Source organism: Budorcas taxicolor, chromosome 19 (assembly GCF_023091745.1).
Source record: "Budorcas taxicolor isolate Tak-1 chromosome 19, Takin1.1, whole genome shotgun sequence".
In the NCBI taxonomy this organism is placed as follows: Eukaryota; Metazoa; Chordata; class Mammalia; order Artiodactyla; family Bovidae; genus Budorcas; species Budorcas taxicolor.
Genome location: NC_068928.1, coordinates 8,325,482 through 8,342,178, shown reverse-complemented (window position 1 = coordinate 8,342,178; position 16,697 = coordinate 8,325,482). Strand labels below are relative to the sequence as shown.

The window sequence follows — 16,697 nt, the reverse complement described above, 5'->3', positions numbered from 1 at the left end:
AGGTGTTGAATTGGTGGCCCACCGGATGGTCAGGGGGTTGTGGGGGAGATCCCAAGGTGGGGGGAGTGGGAGGCATTCTGGGGGCTCCAGGCAGCCACTATTTACCAACCTGGACAGAAACTGGTAGGTCAGCTGGTAAAGAATCCGCCTGCAATTCAGGAGACCCCGATTTCATTCCTGGGTCAGGAAGATCCCCTGGAGAAGGGAAAGGCTACCCACTCCAGTATTCCGGCCTGGAGAATCCCCATGGACAGAGGAGCCCGGCTGGCAACAGGCCACGAAGCCGCAAAGAGCTGGGCACGACTGATGCACTAAGCACAGCCCAGCACACAGAAAAATCGTTAAACTCTGACCAGCCTGCAGACCCTGCCACCGCATGTCAGCCCTGGGTGAAAGGGTCAAGTGCAGGTAGAACCTTCTCTGTGCCTCTGTCTCCTGACCTTTAAAAGCAGATGAGACGATGAGAACGTGATAAGAAAGCCACCTGTCACTGGGGCGCCTTCCATGGCCAAGAAGCTTTCCCGAAGTATTCTGGGGAGCTCTCCCTGCAACACCCTGCCCTCCTGGAAGATGTTCCTCAGTGAAGGACTCAGGTCCGGAGATGTTAAAGGAATCCGTGCACAATGTGAAATGCGAGGTGGCAAAAACCCCATCTCCCAGGCTCACTACTGTGCCATCTGAGACGAGTTATGTAACTCTCCTCTCAGCCTCACTCTGCTCCTCTGCAAGCGCGGTTAACCACCTCCTCGAGGGGCTGCTAAGAAATTTGGTGGAATGGCGGCACCAGTGGCCTGTTATCTGTCACTGGCTGAGCTCTCAGTAAGCGGAATGACAACTTCTATTCCTATTTTTATTATTATTGCCCACGGTGATAACAGTAGCGTAGCCTTCCTATTCTAAAATCCTCTTAATTTACATGACATTTCACATCCGAAGGGCTTTAATAGATCATATTTATACTTTGCTTGTGAGTGATAAGGATACGTCTCATCTGAAGTACAAGCTCTAATTTGGGTGGGTAACGCGATGGCAGGAGGGCTTGCAGGGCCCCAGGGAGGGCCTGGCTGGTCGCAGCCCTGGGCTGGGGACAAGGACCCCGGAGCCTTGCAGCTTGCCCTCATCAGCTGGACTGGCGGTCGTGCCGCCTGGACTTGTCCAGTGCCCCCAGGCTCCTCTAGGAAGGGCTCAGCTAGGGCAGCCTCTGGGGGTTCTCCCTGCTCGTGCCTGTCCCCAGCACATGCTCTACCCAGCAGGGTGGTGTCTCTGGCTCATCACTATCTCCAGCATCTAGGCAGGGCTGTGGTGCAGCAGGTGCTAATGACTATGTGCTGAGTGAGTGAAAGGATGGATGGGGAGAAGAGGAACCAACAGGAGAGGGGCGGGGAGGAGATGGCGCTTCCTGCCCTGAGCCTTACCTGAACCCTGACATGCTCAAGGCTGGTGCCCCTGGCCCAGACAAAGAAGCGTGGACAGGTCCTAAACCTGCTCCACGGAGAGCCACAGGACAGGCCCCACGCCCTTCGCTGCAAAACCGGGGTGCCCCAGGGCCATAAAACACCTCCTCAGGCTCGGAGCCGAGCAGCAGGGCCTCTGCGGGTGTCAGCACCCCCAGTCCTGTCCCCATCTGGGTGACACTCTTCAGCTCACAGGAAGCCAACCCTGGGGCAGCCAGAACCCAGGGCCCACTGGGCCAGCTCAGCGCTACCCACAGATGCCCTGAAAGGGACCAGCCAAAGGGAAGCATGGGGGCAGCCTTTCTGGTCCACAAAGTGTCTACCCATGAGCTGCTGCGTCTGGGAAGAAGCGGCATCAGGCCTCCAATGCCAAGGTCGGTTGTCTGGCTGTCCTGGCCCAGATGATGGGATAGCATCTGCCCAACGGAGGCAGGGAGAGAAGACGTGCAATGGTTTTGTGCCCTTACACTTGCTCATCCCTTGATGTGGAATACCCTTCCTTCATCTCCTGCCTGGCAAGCTTCTACTCGTACCTGAAAACCCATCCAGATGGCACTCCTTCCCGACAGCTTTCCAGGCAGTTACTCCTCCTGCGCCCCCACCCAGTCAGACCCCAGAGGGATGCGTCTGACCACCTGTGTGACACCCCTGCAGACTCTGCCTTCCTCACTGGGCTTACAATCCCGTCCTGACCCCCGAGTGGGTCCTGATGGCAAGCTCTAGCGCACGCAGAGACCGCCCCCTGCTGTTGCACCCCCAGCTGAAGGCGCAGGAGCACAGGTGGTGGCACCGCTGGTTGCGGTTTCTCAGGGGCAGGGAATCCAAGCGGACCGGACTCAGGGCAAAGTTCTCCAGGCAGGACTCTGTGCGGCCTTTTCAGGCTGGGGGGAGGGGACAGCGGCCCCCCTGCCACCCTGGCTTGTTCTTGGCTGTCCTGGAGGCACGAGCTGCCCACCCCTCAGGCCTAGCACTGCCGTCTGCCCACGACCTCACACTCTGTGTAATTTGTTGCTGCCGTTGTTTGGGTTTTTTTTAAGCTGCAGTCGTTCATTGGCTTTTGCTGATGGAAATTAAAACCGAAGGGCTTGAAGAAAGGTGATTATGTTCCTGCTGGCGGGCTTACTGCGGGCTCTGTGAGCTTGGTGGTACAGAGGTCCGGAAGGAGTGAGAGGGGCGTGAGGACAGCGCTGGGGGAGGCCGGTCTGTGGGGCTCCACTCGGGTCCACGTTCTCCACCGCGGAGAATGGCATGAAGTCACGCCCACCGCCGCCCCCAGGCAGGACTGGCCGGGCCACGCCCCCTTCCCAAAGCTGGAGCCTGTGCCCGGCCTGCGACCCTCTCCGCACCCTGAGGAAGGGGATAGGACAGGGGTCAGTAACCCCGTTGGACAGACGGGGAAATCAAGGCCCAAAGGTGGCTGGCCTTTCCCAGAAAGCCAGGGGCAAGAACTTGGTCCGCTCACTCCCCTTTGGAGAATACGGTGCTCTGGCCCCAGCACGCCGAATCACGTTTCCCTTCACTTGTGCAGAGGGAGTTTCAAGAGGCGCAGAAACCTGATCAAAAGTGAAACCTGCAATCCCTGTCAATTCAGACTGCTCCAATTGATTTCCACAAACATTTATTAAGCGCCGGTTAGGCACCACGCTCTGCTTTCCTCATCGCGGAAGAGCGTCTGCTTCTAATTCTCCAGCACAGGGGGCCGCGTGGGAGGGTGGCCCACCCGCAGCTCACGCCAGGATCCGGGTGTGCTGCTGAATTCAACTTCCCCATTTTCTTCCAAAGCAGCAGCTGCACCGGCCTGACTGACCTGGACTTAATATCCAAAGGAGGGGACAAGCCCCTAATCTGCACGGGGCCGGGTGGCATGGGAGTGGGCGGACCACAGGGAGAGCTGGCTTGTGGCTTCGAGCCTGCCTGCGGGTCCCCTCTGTGAAGGAGCAATCCTAGAGATGAGGGTGGGGCTGGAGGGCGGTGCACATTCAAGGCTGGCGGTGGAGCAGATGTGAGCCGGCTGCTGGGTTGGGAGGGTCTTCCCCTTCCAAGGGACCGTCTCTAGTCACAGTGCTGAACACGGAGCTGTGGGCCCCAGGACTCATGGACCTGGGAAGCCAACCCCTATTTTGGCATTTCAAGAAGAGGTTCCCCCGCTTCCCGCCCCTCAGTGAGGCCCAGCCATCACTCACTGTCAGGACTCTGATCTGAAGCAGCCAGGAGTGCCCAGCCAGGCGGTACTGGCAGAGCTGAGGCCCTGGCACCACATGGTCCACCAGAGCTCCCCTTGAGGGCGTTTCTGGGGCCGGGAATGAGGAAGGGACTCATTACAAACTTCAGTAGGAGGAAAGTCCTCACTTTAAATCGACGTCCAAGTGAGGGGGCATCCCTAGCCATTGGTCCTATGATTCCACCACAGCGGCCCCGCAATCACCTCCCCGAAGTCACAGAGGCTGGGAGGGAGGCTTGCTCCTCTCTCTCCAAGAACTTGAGCAGAGAAAGCAGAACGTTTTCTGGTGGGAGTGCAAGTGCTGGTCTCCTGAGCAGGGGCCACCTGGTGGGCTGGACGAGAGGTCCCTGGAGTCACTCCCTGAGGCCCGGGGGCCTCATCCAGGCAGGACCCCAGGCCTTTGGCAGGGCAGCTGCCAGCATTTCTGAACACTTTCCACAGCTTGTAAACTGGAAAGAACTGACAGGTTGGGTGGGAGCTGGTTGCGGAAGCAGCCCCTTTCCTATGGCCAAGGCTGCTTCCCCTGGTCATCTGGTTTAAGGGATCTTGTGCTATCTTCCCTCCACTTTCCACATTCAAGCCACGGCCCTCAGCTCAGGATAAGACAGACCCCTAAGCCTCGGTCTTTGCTTAAAGACCAGACAATCTGGCCCGAGCGTCCACTGCAGAGCCTTGGCCAAAGACGCACTACAGCAGCTTCTCCCCTAGAGGAAACAGCATCAACGTGAGCCATGGCCCCCGCCCTAAGAACCATACCCTCCGTGTCGAACAGGGTGACCATCTTTCAGAGGGGCCAACAAACCACCAACCAGTGTCTGAGAACCGTCCGTCATTGGACTAGAATAAGCAAGGCAAAATATGCTGTGAGCAGGCCTGAGCCCCAGATCCCGCCACCACGCAGGCGTCGCTAATCAGCCATAGCCCCCTTTCTGCTGAGCTAGGACCTGGCTTCGTGATTCTTCTCAGGCCAGTGCCCCAGGAAGCCAGTCCTCATCAGCATCTGGGATGAAACCAATGTTCATCGCTGAGGAGTCAGAAGCACCAACTGGCACTTTCAGAACCAGAATCCCAGGGTCTCCCTACCTGGGACCTGTCCCGCCTGGCTGTCCCCAGACCATCACCCTAGGAGGGAGGTGTAAGCATGGAGCCTGGGGTGCTGGCCTGACCCTCCTGACTGTCCCTGAGTCTGAGGCCTCTTCAGTAGCCAAGACTGTGGCTGAGACACTTTCTGGTGGTTGGGGCCGAATGAAGCCGTGTTGTCCCCAGTAGAGCGGAAAGACCCCCAGAGGGCCACAGTCAACCTGAGGCCGGGGAGAAGAACAGACCCCAGAGAGGCGGCGGGACAGTGCAGAAAGAGGGGGGCATCCTTGTAACGCGCCTGCACACGCTCCTCACTGCCCCCTCTAGCCCTGCAAACCACTTCTGACTCGCTCTGGAGATCTGATCACATCATTCGACTTAAAAGTCACTAAGGACGTTTCGTGTGTTTTAGGGATCACATTTGTGAGCTCCGGAGCCTGACAACACTCACTCAGCCCTGCTTCCCTCTCTAGCTTTGTCTCTCCCCTACCCCCTCTCCAAGATGCCCTTGCAAGCACCCCATACGCTGAACTGCTCTTAATCCCTGGGACCTGCACCGTATCCTCTCCCAGGTTTGTGGCAGAGATCGCTAAGTGTCCCCTAATATCTATTTCACACGTCTTCCTTAATACCAGAACCCTGTTTTTAGCAGGTACACAGTTCCCAGGAAGACAGACATTTCTGAGGTTCCTCAGCAGCTAAATCTGCCCATATGACTAAGGCCTGACCAATGTGGTCTAAGCAGAGCGTGACACATGACTTCTAAGAAGTGCTATTAAAGGGAAGAGATGTGTTCTTCTGGGATGAGTATGTAATGGCTGGAGCTTGAGCAGCCTCCTCAGACTATGAGAGGGAGTCTTATGTTGAAGAGAAAAGAACACAAAGATGAGACAAACTCAGATCCCTGATACTGAAGAGAGACATCCAGGTTTCTCCCACATTGGAAAGAGAAAACAAATTCTTATTTTGTCAAGGCCATTATTATACTGTTTTGTTTTAAAAAAAAATACTTGATTCAGTGTCTAACGAAGTAATTTCTCTGCCTGGGGGGTAATTCTTTCTTTTCTTTACCCATCTCATTTTATCTCACTTGGTAAGACCCAGTTCTGGGGCCACCCCAGGCAGGACTAGCAGCCTGTCTTTGTCCTCTCATAGAAGAAAAAGACTCCCTCTCTCTAGCTAAAGCACCCGGGATGCCCAGTGGGTTTGTTCGCTGGTTCTCTTTGCCTCAGCTGGACCGTGAGCATCCTGAGAAGGGATTTTATTCATGTCTAGATGTTTGGTACCTAATCCAGTGTCTGATGATCAGTAAATGGGGAGGGAAGGATGAAGAAGGGTGAAGCAGGGAGTCCCAGTCTCTTGGGGATTCCCAATCATTCTCTTCACTGATAAGTAGATCCCCCAGCAGGCAGCTTCATCGGGGGTGATGAGGAAGCGAAAACCATTCTGGAAAGTGACAGAATAAGAACGCTGCTGCTGCTGCTGCTAAGTCGCTTCAGTCGTGTCCGACTCTATGCGACCCCATAGACGGCAGCCCACCAGGCTCCCCCGTCCCTGGGATTCTCCAGGCAAGAACACCGGAGTGGGTTGCCATTTCCTTCTCCAATGCATGAAAGTGAAAAGTGAAAGTGAAGTTGCTCAGTTGTGTCCGACTAGTATCGACCCCATGGACTACAGCCCACCAGGCTCCTTCATCCATGGGATTTTCCAGGCAAGAGTACTGGAGTGGGGTGCCGTTGCCTTCTCTGCAATAAGAATACTGACGCCCACTATTTCTAAACCTTCAGCTGTACAGCAGTTACCAGTTGACAAGGCATGTTCACATATACACAATATCCTACTTAATTCTAACAACCCTGGCACCGTTATAATCTCGAGGGCTCAGAAGGCTAGGTCACTTGCTCAAGGCCACATGGCTACTGCGTAGCAAGTGGGACCTGGAAATGAGATTTAGCTCTGCATCCAGCAACACAGGTGCCTCCTCGGGCCTGCACCGCACAGGGGAATTTGGAAAGCAAGCCATGTGCAAACCACATGTTGGCTGGTGTGCACAGCGCATGTGTGGGCTCACACACACCTGGCGTCCAGATGTCAGGGGCTTCAGATGTTCAGCGGTGTTATCCCTTGGGGGCAGGGGTGAAGGCAGAGGAAGGAAGGGGTGGCAGGGTGGACCACACAGCTGCTGCACGCCCATGCTCCGCCGTGACTCAAGGACAGGGCCACCTTGAGCAAGCGTAGGAGACAGGAGGAAGCAGGGAGGCCTGGGGGCAAAGACCGCCAGGGCAAGCGCACCTGCTTTCAGAAACTGCACCAGGCTGTCTGTCACTGGTGCTGGTTATTTAGTGCGTTCGCCTCCCCCAGAGTGCGAACAGGGTGCTGTGAGGCTGAGACACGGCAGCACACAGCACACCCACGGTAAAATTTTATTTTTCTACCTCAGTTGCTTATGGGGGTAAAAATAAAACGTCATTAGGGAGAAGCACAGATGAACTGTTTACGGAGATGAAGAAAACTCACAATGGCTCGAGTGTCTGTGAGCTAAGTATGCTAGCACAAGTTCACCAAAGCAAAGCGATTCACAGCAGAACAAACGGGAAAAAAAAGCCGTACAGATGTGGAAAAAGGCATCTATGAAAAAGTCTGCGGGAAAATAAAAGGAAATTAACCAGTGATGACATCAAGCATCTTTAATGAGATGAGCCAAACTGCACACGTGGGTCTAAAGGATGTGTGTGCATGCTTGTTGCTAAGCTGTGTCTGACTCTTTGCGACCCCGTGGGGCCTGCCAGGCTCCTCTGTCCATGGGATTCTCCAGGCAAGAATACTGGAGTGGGTTGCCATTGCCTTCTCCAGGGGATCTTTCCAAACCAGGGGTCAAACCCAGGTCTCCTGCATTGGCAGGTGGGTTCTTTACCACTGAGTCACCAGGGACACTGACATTCAGACAGATGGCTGCGCTTATACCAAATGCATCTGACAGACGCACGCGGGTCACTTCTCACAAACCCTGAGGGTGAACAAGGGGTGATTCCTGAGGGGCCAACTGAGCCATAACTCATTAATCTGAGAGAGTGGGGAAGTGGGTGATCAGGATCACGGGGAAAGGAAGCCCTTTGGGGTCCTGACCTGATCAGGATGAGCCCTCTATACCCATCCCCTCTGACCCCAGTGGGCTAGGAGGCCCTTGAGGCCAGCAGGGAAAGCAAGGCCAGTGGGCAGCCTGGTGGGGACAGAGGTGCTGGGAAAGAGGACCCAGAGTGGATGGTGCCCACAGGGCCTAAGGTGAGGCTGCACCAGGGTGCCTCCACGGCCCCCTTCCCAGAGGTAAGTGTGCCTTATTATAGCAACAACCACAGAGGGGCTGGCTCCAAAAGACAAAGACACCCAGATATGCTGATACAATTTTTCTTCAGATTACACTGTTCACGTTAGTACTTACAGAACAATCTGTGTGCATGTGTGTTCACTTCTGGAACTGTCCACCACAGGATACAGTGGACAGGTCACATATCCTCCACCCCTGTGGGCCAGCACTGAACAGCCCACCCATGAAATGCCCCAATAAGCCTACTTGGTGATTGTTTAAAGTAAGCTGACGCTTTCTCCCTGGATTCCCGTGAGGAAGCTCCACACCGCTTGTGAGAAGTTCCCCTCTGGCCTGCTGCACTGGGAGGGTGACAAGTGGCCTCAGTGGGGAGGAACTCCCAGTGCGGACAAAAAGCAAACTGGAAGGGAACTGGGGGACAAAGCTGACTTTAAAAAACCCAGTGAAGCACTGGGGATGTGAGTCCTTCCCAAGAATCACAAAGGAGAAAAAGGATGTTTGTGCAAACAGGCAGCTGGGACAGTGCTCAGCGGGCACCGGTAGCAGCCGGGTGGCCCGGGCTGGGACCCTGTCCTCTCTCCAGCGATGGGAGCAAACCCCAATCTGTCACGCCTCTCTTAACAGCTAGCTGATAAAAACTGTGTCTTGTGAAACTGGCAATAGTCTGCAAAGTGAAAAAAGAACAGAAATTAACAGACTGAACTGAAATCAGAGGGGAAAAAAGAGAGGAAATGGGAGACCCTAATCAGGATGGTAAGAATTCCAGCCCACATGCCAATCCAGGAGGGCGGGGGCAGGACCACACAGTGGACATCCGGGCGTGGGAAGAAGGAGCCGCGTCCCCAGGGGTGGACCATCACTCAGTGTTTCTGGAAGAGAACTGCTCCCCACTCTAATAACTACCCAAAACGTCTAGCCCTCTTGATGGGCACATCTCTTTTTTATTTTCCTGGAAGCCTAACGGTGGGCAGAGGCAGGCGTTTAACACCAACTGTGAGGCCAGAAGGGTGTGCGGCAAGCCCAGATCACACAGGTAGAGCAGGGACAGCGGCAGATGAGAAGGGGATTCACGGAGAGCGCCAGCTCAGGTGGAGGGGAGGCAGTCGGTGTTAAGAAACAGCTGCCTCTGCCCATCGTTAGGCTGAGAAAGAACAGTGACGTCCCACCCATTAGATGCTCTATATTCTGCACAGACGGTAGCTCCTAGCCTGCTGAGTAAATGAAATGTGGTTAGTGTGGTTGATGAACTGAATTTTCATTTTACTTAATTTAAATTTTAGAAGCTTCACGTGGCTGGTGTGATTGATTGTACTGGACGGATGGATGCTAGAAAGAGGATGAAGTACGGCAATAACGACCCAGGATACCCAGGTCCCAATCCGAGCCCTGACCTTTGCTGGTGGTGACCCCCCTGCACAGGGTTTCTACATCTCCAGGCTTCAGGGGAAATCCCAGGGAGGTGCAGACTGTGCCTAGCTTCCCGGCTTGGGATGCCTTGTGTCCTGCTCGGACAGGCCCATGGCCACTGGAGCTGCCATGTGCAGATGAGCAGGGGTGGGGGGCTCCCCCTCGGGGCAGCCGGGGACTCCTGCCGAGGGCCCTGCCCTGGTGGGGAGACCACCCTGCCAGGGGGACAGGCTTGTGGGGAAGCCCCCCCACTCACTCCCATCACCTGAATCTCTGCTCTTGGGTCTGCTGTTTGCCTCCGCCTTCCCCTTCCACTCAGACCCAGGGACCATCTAGCCCAAGTCCCTCAATTACGGAAGACAAAAGGGAGGCCCCGAGACCCTGGATGACCTGCCTGTGGCCTTGGCAGCCAGGACAAGGGCTTCTGTGGCTGGGTGAGGACCCGTCCCCTGGAGGGCACGGCTCCAGGGTCCCAATGCCTCCTTACCTCCCCCATCACAGTCCTCCCCTTCTGAAGCTCAGCCCGAGCATGGGTGGGGCTGAGGCCCTCGCCCACCATGAGCCCCCATCTCCACTGCCTTTAGAACGCCACCGGCACAGGGCCACATCCCGCCCCCCTGGCCTCCCTGCAGCTCAGGCCTCCGGGTCTGGCAGGATAATCAACCAGGAGTGGAGGTCCAGCTCTCTAGAGCCTCCTCCCACAGCACAGAACCTAAGGGGAAAGAACTCTGCTCCTAACACCTTCTCTAGAACTCCAGCTGTCCTTAGGACACAGGCACCCCAAGCACCCCAACACATTCTTGCTCTTCTCCAGGTCTGAGAAAGGCTGGCTGGCCCCCTCTACGGAGAAGCAAGCCCCATAAAACATTGCTTCCTTCAGCAGTGTCCCCCATCCCTACAGGGTCCTTGGCCCCCAGGTGAGGGTCCCAGGCCTCCCTGGCTATATGTGAGCTGGGCAGCGTGGGCGTGTGAGTGGGCAACACCAGGGGCTCTGCCTTGAGTCTCTGATGCCCACGCAGGGGGAGGGAGACTCTAACCACCCCTCCCACCATCCCAACACCCCTCAGGATGGAGAAGGGATCCAAACCCCACACACACGTCAGAAGGACATCAGAGCCAGAGGAGGGGAGGGGGAAGGACGATGGGGTCCAGAGAGCAAGGCACGCGGGTGCTGGGAGCCAGAGGGCTGCAGGAAACCTTGGGCCCAGAGTTCAGTCCCTTCCCCAGGGAGAGAGAACTAGGAAGGGGCTCCAGAAAAGGGAGGGAGGAGTGGACGGAGGGCTCCTGATCAGTTCTCCCCCCACCAACAAGTCATTTTCCGTGACCCGGCACCCGTGAAACACTTCAGTTAATCAGAGACTGCATTCTGACCCAGTTAGATCTATAGGCTGGTCTGTGAATGGACCTAAGTATGAGCTGGTTCTCTTTAGCACCGTCCCCGCCCCCCCCCCCCCGTCCCCTCCCCCCCGCCATGCAGTCCACCTCCTGTGTCCCCAAAGCCCCAGGAGACAAAGCCACTCACCTGGGAACTGATAGCCATAGCTAGGAGCAAATCCGGGGTAGCCGCGGCCATAGGTTGCCACGAAGTTGGGGTAGCCTTGAACACAGAGAGAAAGACCATGTCAGTGAGTGCAGCCGCCTCTGGTTGGGAGGAGCCCAAGGAGGGTGGGAGTGAGGAACAGTGAGAGTTATTTTCCTCCACAAAGTGACTATCTCCAGTGGGGGGTCTTTACCCAGGGCCTGGGTCACCCCTTGCCCATGGCTGGGGCACTGCCGTCAGCCTGCTGGTGATGAGACCCTATTTGGGCAGCTGCTGCTGCTGCTAAGTTACTTCAGTCGTGACCGACTCTGTGCGACCCCATAGACGGCAGCCCACCAGGCTCCGCTGTCCCTGGGATTCTCCAGGCAAGAACACGGGAGTGGGTTGCCATTTCCTTCTCCAATGCATGAAAGTGAAAAGTGAAAGTGAAGTCACTCAGTCATGTCCAATTCTTAGCAACCCCATGGACTGTAGCCCACCAGGCTCCTCTATCCATGGGATTTTCCAGGCAAGAGTACTGGAGTGGGGTGCCATTGCCTTCGTCTAAAACAGTATACATTCAGCATGAGTCCTCAGGTGAGCTTTTAAATGAGAAGACTTTGTGTAAACTTTTGTGCAGCCCGGGTAATCGCAGTAGTGGATGCGCCGTTTCTCCAAAATTGGGGTTACTCCTTCTATCATATCTGACAGGCTAGATATTTTGCGAAGTAACTGGCAGGGTGGCAGGTAAACTTGGATTATGAATTGCCAGTTTAGAAGCAATGGTGGCAGCACAGGGTGGAGGTGGGGTTAAATTCTGAAGCGTCTCTGCTTGTCTATCTGGACTTCCAGGCTCTGAGGTTGGTGGTGACGGGGGTTACGTAAGTGGCGTGCTGGGGAAGAAACTGACTTGGCATGGTGTATGTGCAAGGGGGCATGCTCTGGAATTGCTTCATGGCGGCCGGCGGGACGGCGGAGGTGTGATTGTTAAGGCCTGCCACGGCGGCCGACGTTGCAACATTAGGAGTGTCCGTTCCTGCTGTATGCTTGGTAGAACTGGGCATATCTCGATGTGGTGTTTTCAGGAGCTGGTACAGATGCACATGCTGGGGAGGGACAGAAAGATGAAGGTCTGGTGTAGGAAGTTCTTGTTTGATGAAAATGTTGTTCACCTCTGGAGCTGCGGTCTGGTGGGAGCTGAATATGCTGGTGACTCGGGGAGGGCCTGGGTTGGGGCCGGAGGAGGGGCTGTCATCTCACTCTGGTGGCTGAAAATGGTAACAGGTTCTGTCTTGATGGGTGTTACACAGGGTCTCTGGGATTTGTAGAGGCCAGTACTCAGGTGAGTGATGTCAGGAAGGAAGATGTTCACGTTGATACTGTAAGGCAACCCTTCACTGTCAGTGAAGAACTGGTCTACGACTGAGGCACTGTCTCGCCTATACTTTTCATGTTCTGGAATTCTAGAAACTGGAGGAAGCTGGGGTGTCAGGTACTTCTCCATTTCACATCTTGTCTGGACCAGCTCCTCGGCGGGCACCCGCGGGCCCGCTGCGGGCGGCGGCGCGGGCCGGGCCTGTGGGCGGTGGTGCAGATCTTCAGCTCGTCGCCGGGGAAGAGCGCCACGTCGCGGGCCGGGCTCGCGGCGCCCAGCGCGGGCTTGAGCTGCGCGAACACCGGTTCGTCCTGCGGGGCCGGCGGCTGGGGCACGGGTCCCAGGCAGGCGCTCATGATCAGCACCCGCGTAGCCATGGGCACTCGGGGTTGGGGAGGGGGCGGATCCGGGCGCGGGGCGCGAGTCGAGCGCGTTCCCCACGTTGCCCACACTGCTCAGGTCGGCGAGCTCGGCTCCGGACGCACCTCTCAGCTCACAAGCAGGCGCGGTTTTCAAAGGCGCGCAAGAAAAGCCAAACTCTTCCGCTCCGCCACGCGTAAACGCCGACGTCCACCCGACGACCACTTTCTCCTGCCCCGCCCCACCGCGCTCCCTAGCTCCCCGGAGTCATCTCCAGCCACTGCCTGTCTCTGCGAGCGAGCTGCTAGCGCGCGGACCTGCCCCGCGACCCCTAAGCCCACACACTTTCTTGAACCTGCAGAGTAAATGCCATGCGTTTAGCCCCAGACCCTGGGCCCGCTACTGGTGCTGACATTTGCAGAGCTTACCCTGAATATACTTTACCTTAAAGCTATTGACAGTAGATTAAAGTTCTTGTAATGCCTCCTTGAGGCGGCAGAGCCAGCACCATGGACAGAGCATAAGTGACGGGGGTGGGGTTTACAGTCTGGGGGCAAACTCAGGGTTGACACCATGCTTCTGGAAAAAACAGTGGGCCCAGGAGACGCGGGGACCAGCCGTGTCAGGCAGGGAGACACCACTGCGTCTTCCCAAGGCTCTGGGAGAACGGGGAGCTCCTGGCTGTAAACGTGCACCACAAGCATCAACGCAAAGCCTCGCCGGCATTTCCCAGCAAGCATGGTCCTTCCAGGCGCCCGTCTCAGTGGGTACCCCGGGGGTGGTGACTAAATGAGGGGTGCCTGTGGAAACCGCTGCTGGGCTGTGCCTGGGGTGCAGCAGTAACCACTGCAAGTTCTGGGGCTCATGTGGTCTTCGGTCTGTTACCAGCCCCCCAGGAGATGCCACTTCAGCTCCCCACCCTTCACTGTGCCTTTCTCCATGTCCTAGCCTCTCGATTCAGGATACAAAGACGGCTGGGGGTAACCCTGAACGCCAGACACCCATGGCTACCCCATTCCAGCCGGCAACTCCTCTCCGTCTCCCTCTGCTCAATGTAGAATTTCAGTCTCTTCACACTCTTAAAATACCACCTTGGTCACCCTCCCACCTAGTCGATGACGACCACCACCACCACCACCTGCCCAACTTGTGTTCTGGCCTCTGAGCCAGACGTCTGTGGTGGTTTTGGCTGCTTGGCACCTGAAACCCCTTCTCTGTGTTTGAGTCTTGAAAGGCCTCCCTCCTGCTCTTGCTGAGCCTGGCAGCTGGGATAGACTGTGAACCTGGGCTGGGCCAGTGGAAGTCTGCCTCAGGGACCAGGGGGGCAGAGAAGGAAGGCAGCTCAGAATCTGTTCTGGTGTCAGCAGCACACAGAGCCCAGGGTCTACTGACACCAACAGCTGCCCCTTGACTGCGTCATTCCTGGGCTGTCCCTTGGTTGGACTGTGGCTGACCGCCTAGCTGCCCAGTTCCTTCCTGTTCCCCAGCCTTCCTGGCAGTTCTGTGCATTGCCCAAGCCCCTTCCAATAATCTCCTTTACTGCTGACAGCAGTCAGAGTTATTTCTGTTGCTTTGTCACCAAAACGCTGGTAGAAAGCTGGTCTGACGGGCGGGTTTAGGACAGTCTCCACTCCCTCCAGCCGTAAGGATGATAATGACAGGTTTCCACATGTATCCCCGTGGCTCCAGACAGCAACGTAAATACCCTAGACACAGGCTCTGGGGGCGTATCATCTGCCTTTAAGGTGGCTTCTCACAAGTTACAAGCATTTTCTGACCCTGTAGATGATGGCTGAAGACCAGGACCATTCACGAAATTCCAGCTTGGGAGCCTCCACATGAGTTAGAGTTTGCAGGTCTTCCTGCTGCCTGCTCTGAGTGCTCTTATGCCTCATGTGTGCATGCTAAGTCGCTTCAGTCATCTCCAACTCTTTGCAACCCAGTGGACTATAGCCTGCCAGGCTCCTCTGTCCATGGGATTCTCCAGACAAGAGTACCCGAGTGGGTTGCCGTGCCCTCCTCCAGGGGATCTTCTTGACCCAGGGATCGGACTTGCATCTTCTACATTACAGGTGGATTCTTTACCGCCGAGCCACCAGGGAAGCCCCTTGGAGGTTCAGAAGTGGGCCTTACCCTTCCTCACTTCTCTGCTTATTGGAGTCACAGCTTCTGCCTTGACCAGAGGATCTGTCAAGAGCCAGGACAGAAGCTTACTGGACTGCACATCAGGAGGCGGGTTCTCCAGGCCTGCCTCTGGCCGGGCCATGCCGTGGGGGGTGACCCCCTTTCCTCTGGGTGACTGAGTCGTGCCATCTGTAGGGACCTTTGCAGGACCCCTGCAGCACTAATGCTCACCAGAGACCCCAATTCTCAACAGAAACCACTGGTGGCTCCTTTCCCTTGCTTTGGCTAGAGCCTTTCCAAATCTGCCATCGCAACTCACCATCCAGTCAACCAAAACCTGTTTATACCCCAAAAGGGTCTTGCTGCTTGCTCTTTCCCCATGAGCTTATTCTCCCAGCACCTGGTTCCTGGTTGGCAGCTGGCTGCCCACACCAGCCAGGGTGACCTGGCAGCTTTGCCCTGACTACAGAGGAGCAGACCCCAGTGAGTCCGCTGAGCTCTGGCACCCGACGGGGAAAGGGCGACAGAGATGGGGACTCGGGTGCCTCGAGTGGACACACACACTGGCTCCTTCCTTGGTATCTATTTCAGGGTGGTCTGCCCAAGTCTCCTCCAAAGTAATCATTTGCTATCAAATCAGATCTTTCAGCACTAGACTTCTTACCATTATTTCAACAATATTGATAAATGGCTTATATGCAAACAGCCAAATCACCACTGCTGAGGGGTTTTCCTAGTGAAAAATGACTCCTCTGCCTCTAACTTTAGCACTGGGTCTTACATATTTCAGTGTTAACATGACGCAAATTACAAGCCTATGTGTCGCCGCTGAGACTCCCTCAGGGTAGGTGGGGTGGAGGGTGGTGAACACCCCGTCCCTCCCTGATTCGGGTCACCAGTACAAAGCCGTTGTGTCTGCTTTCTCCCTGGCACAGGAAGGACAAAAAAATGGTCAAGTTCACCCCAATCTGGGGCCTCACCCGAATCTTCCCGGACATGTCAAAACTGTCTCCTATACAACAAAGATGAGAATTTGGCATCTGCCTGAGTGGGGGATCTTATCTCCACCCCCCATCGCTGAACATCCTCTGGGTCAAGCAGATGAAATCATAAATTTATAATACAACATTACTTCAATTTTCCTCTTCATTTACCGCTGTGCAGCCCAGCTCTGCTCCAGCGGCTCACAGCCCCGGCCACACGGGGGAAATTGGCTGGCTGCATATCAATAGCACATTACAGCAGCCCCATGCAGACACTCCGTCAAGCCACATTACAGTGAGATGACCCAGCCACCACTCCCATTAGGAGCCAGGCCCCTCCCGCACTGGCCACTGCACAATTTATTTGCTCCAGTACTCTGGTTGCCTGATCAATCCCACAGTAATTATCTCTTGTCACCAAAGAAAAAAACCAAATCTTCTGCCTGGATGACCACCTTTCGTGCAGACAGGCTTTCCATTGTGTGTGTGTGGGGGTGGGGAATCAGAAACCAACAAGAGATTTTGAATTTGCCAGTCTGATCATTTGGGCGATGCTGGAAGAATTCTCAGAATTGTGGCTCTAGATATTTGCTCCAACCCTAAAAGGTGTCTGTATTTTAGAGGGGCACATGACAAATTCTCTTCCCGGCTCTGTGACTCAGCTAACTCAGAGTCACGGAAAACTGCTCCACTGAGGCGCCCGACTTGAAAGAGACAAAGAGACAAGGGCTGTTTATCCAGGGAGCCGCCAGTGAGGGACAGTCTGCTGGCGGTGTGCACAGTGTTGCCTCGGGCACTAGGGCAGCTCCATGAGGTCTGCATACAGATGAGATATACCCAGTGCCAAGA

The 16,697-nt window shown here is 55.7% G+C and overlaps 1 protein-coding gene across 4 annotated transcripts in view; it reads right to left on the bottom strand.

The window, feature by feature from the left end:
- The window catches only part of MSI2 (musashi RNA binding protein 2), a 409,668-nt gene that overhangs the window by 33,502 nt on the left and 359,469 nt on the right, over positions 1-16,697 (bottom strand). For all 4 annotated transcript variants that reach the window (XM_052657188.1, XM_052657186.1, XM_052657187.1 and 1 more), the window contains exon 10: positions 11,010-11,084. In XM_052657188.1, the coding sequence (XP_052513148.1) occupies positions 11,010-11,084 (75 nt within the window). The remainder of the gene's footprint in view (positions 1-11,009; positions 11,085-16,697) is intronic.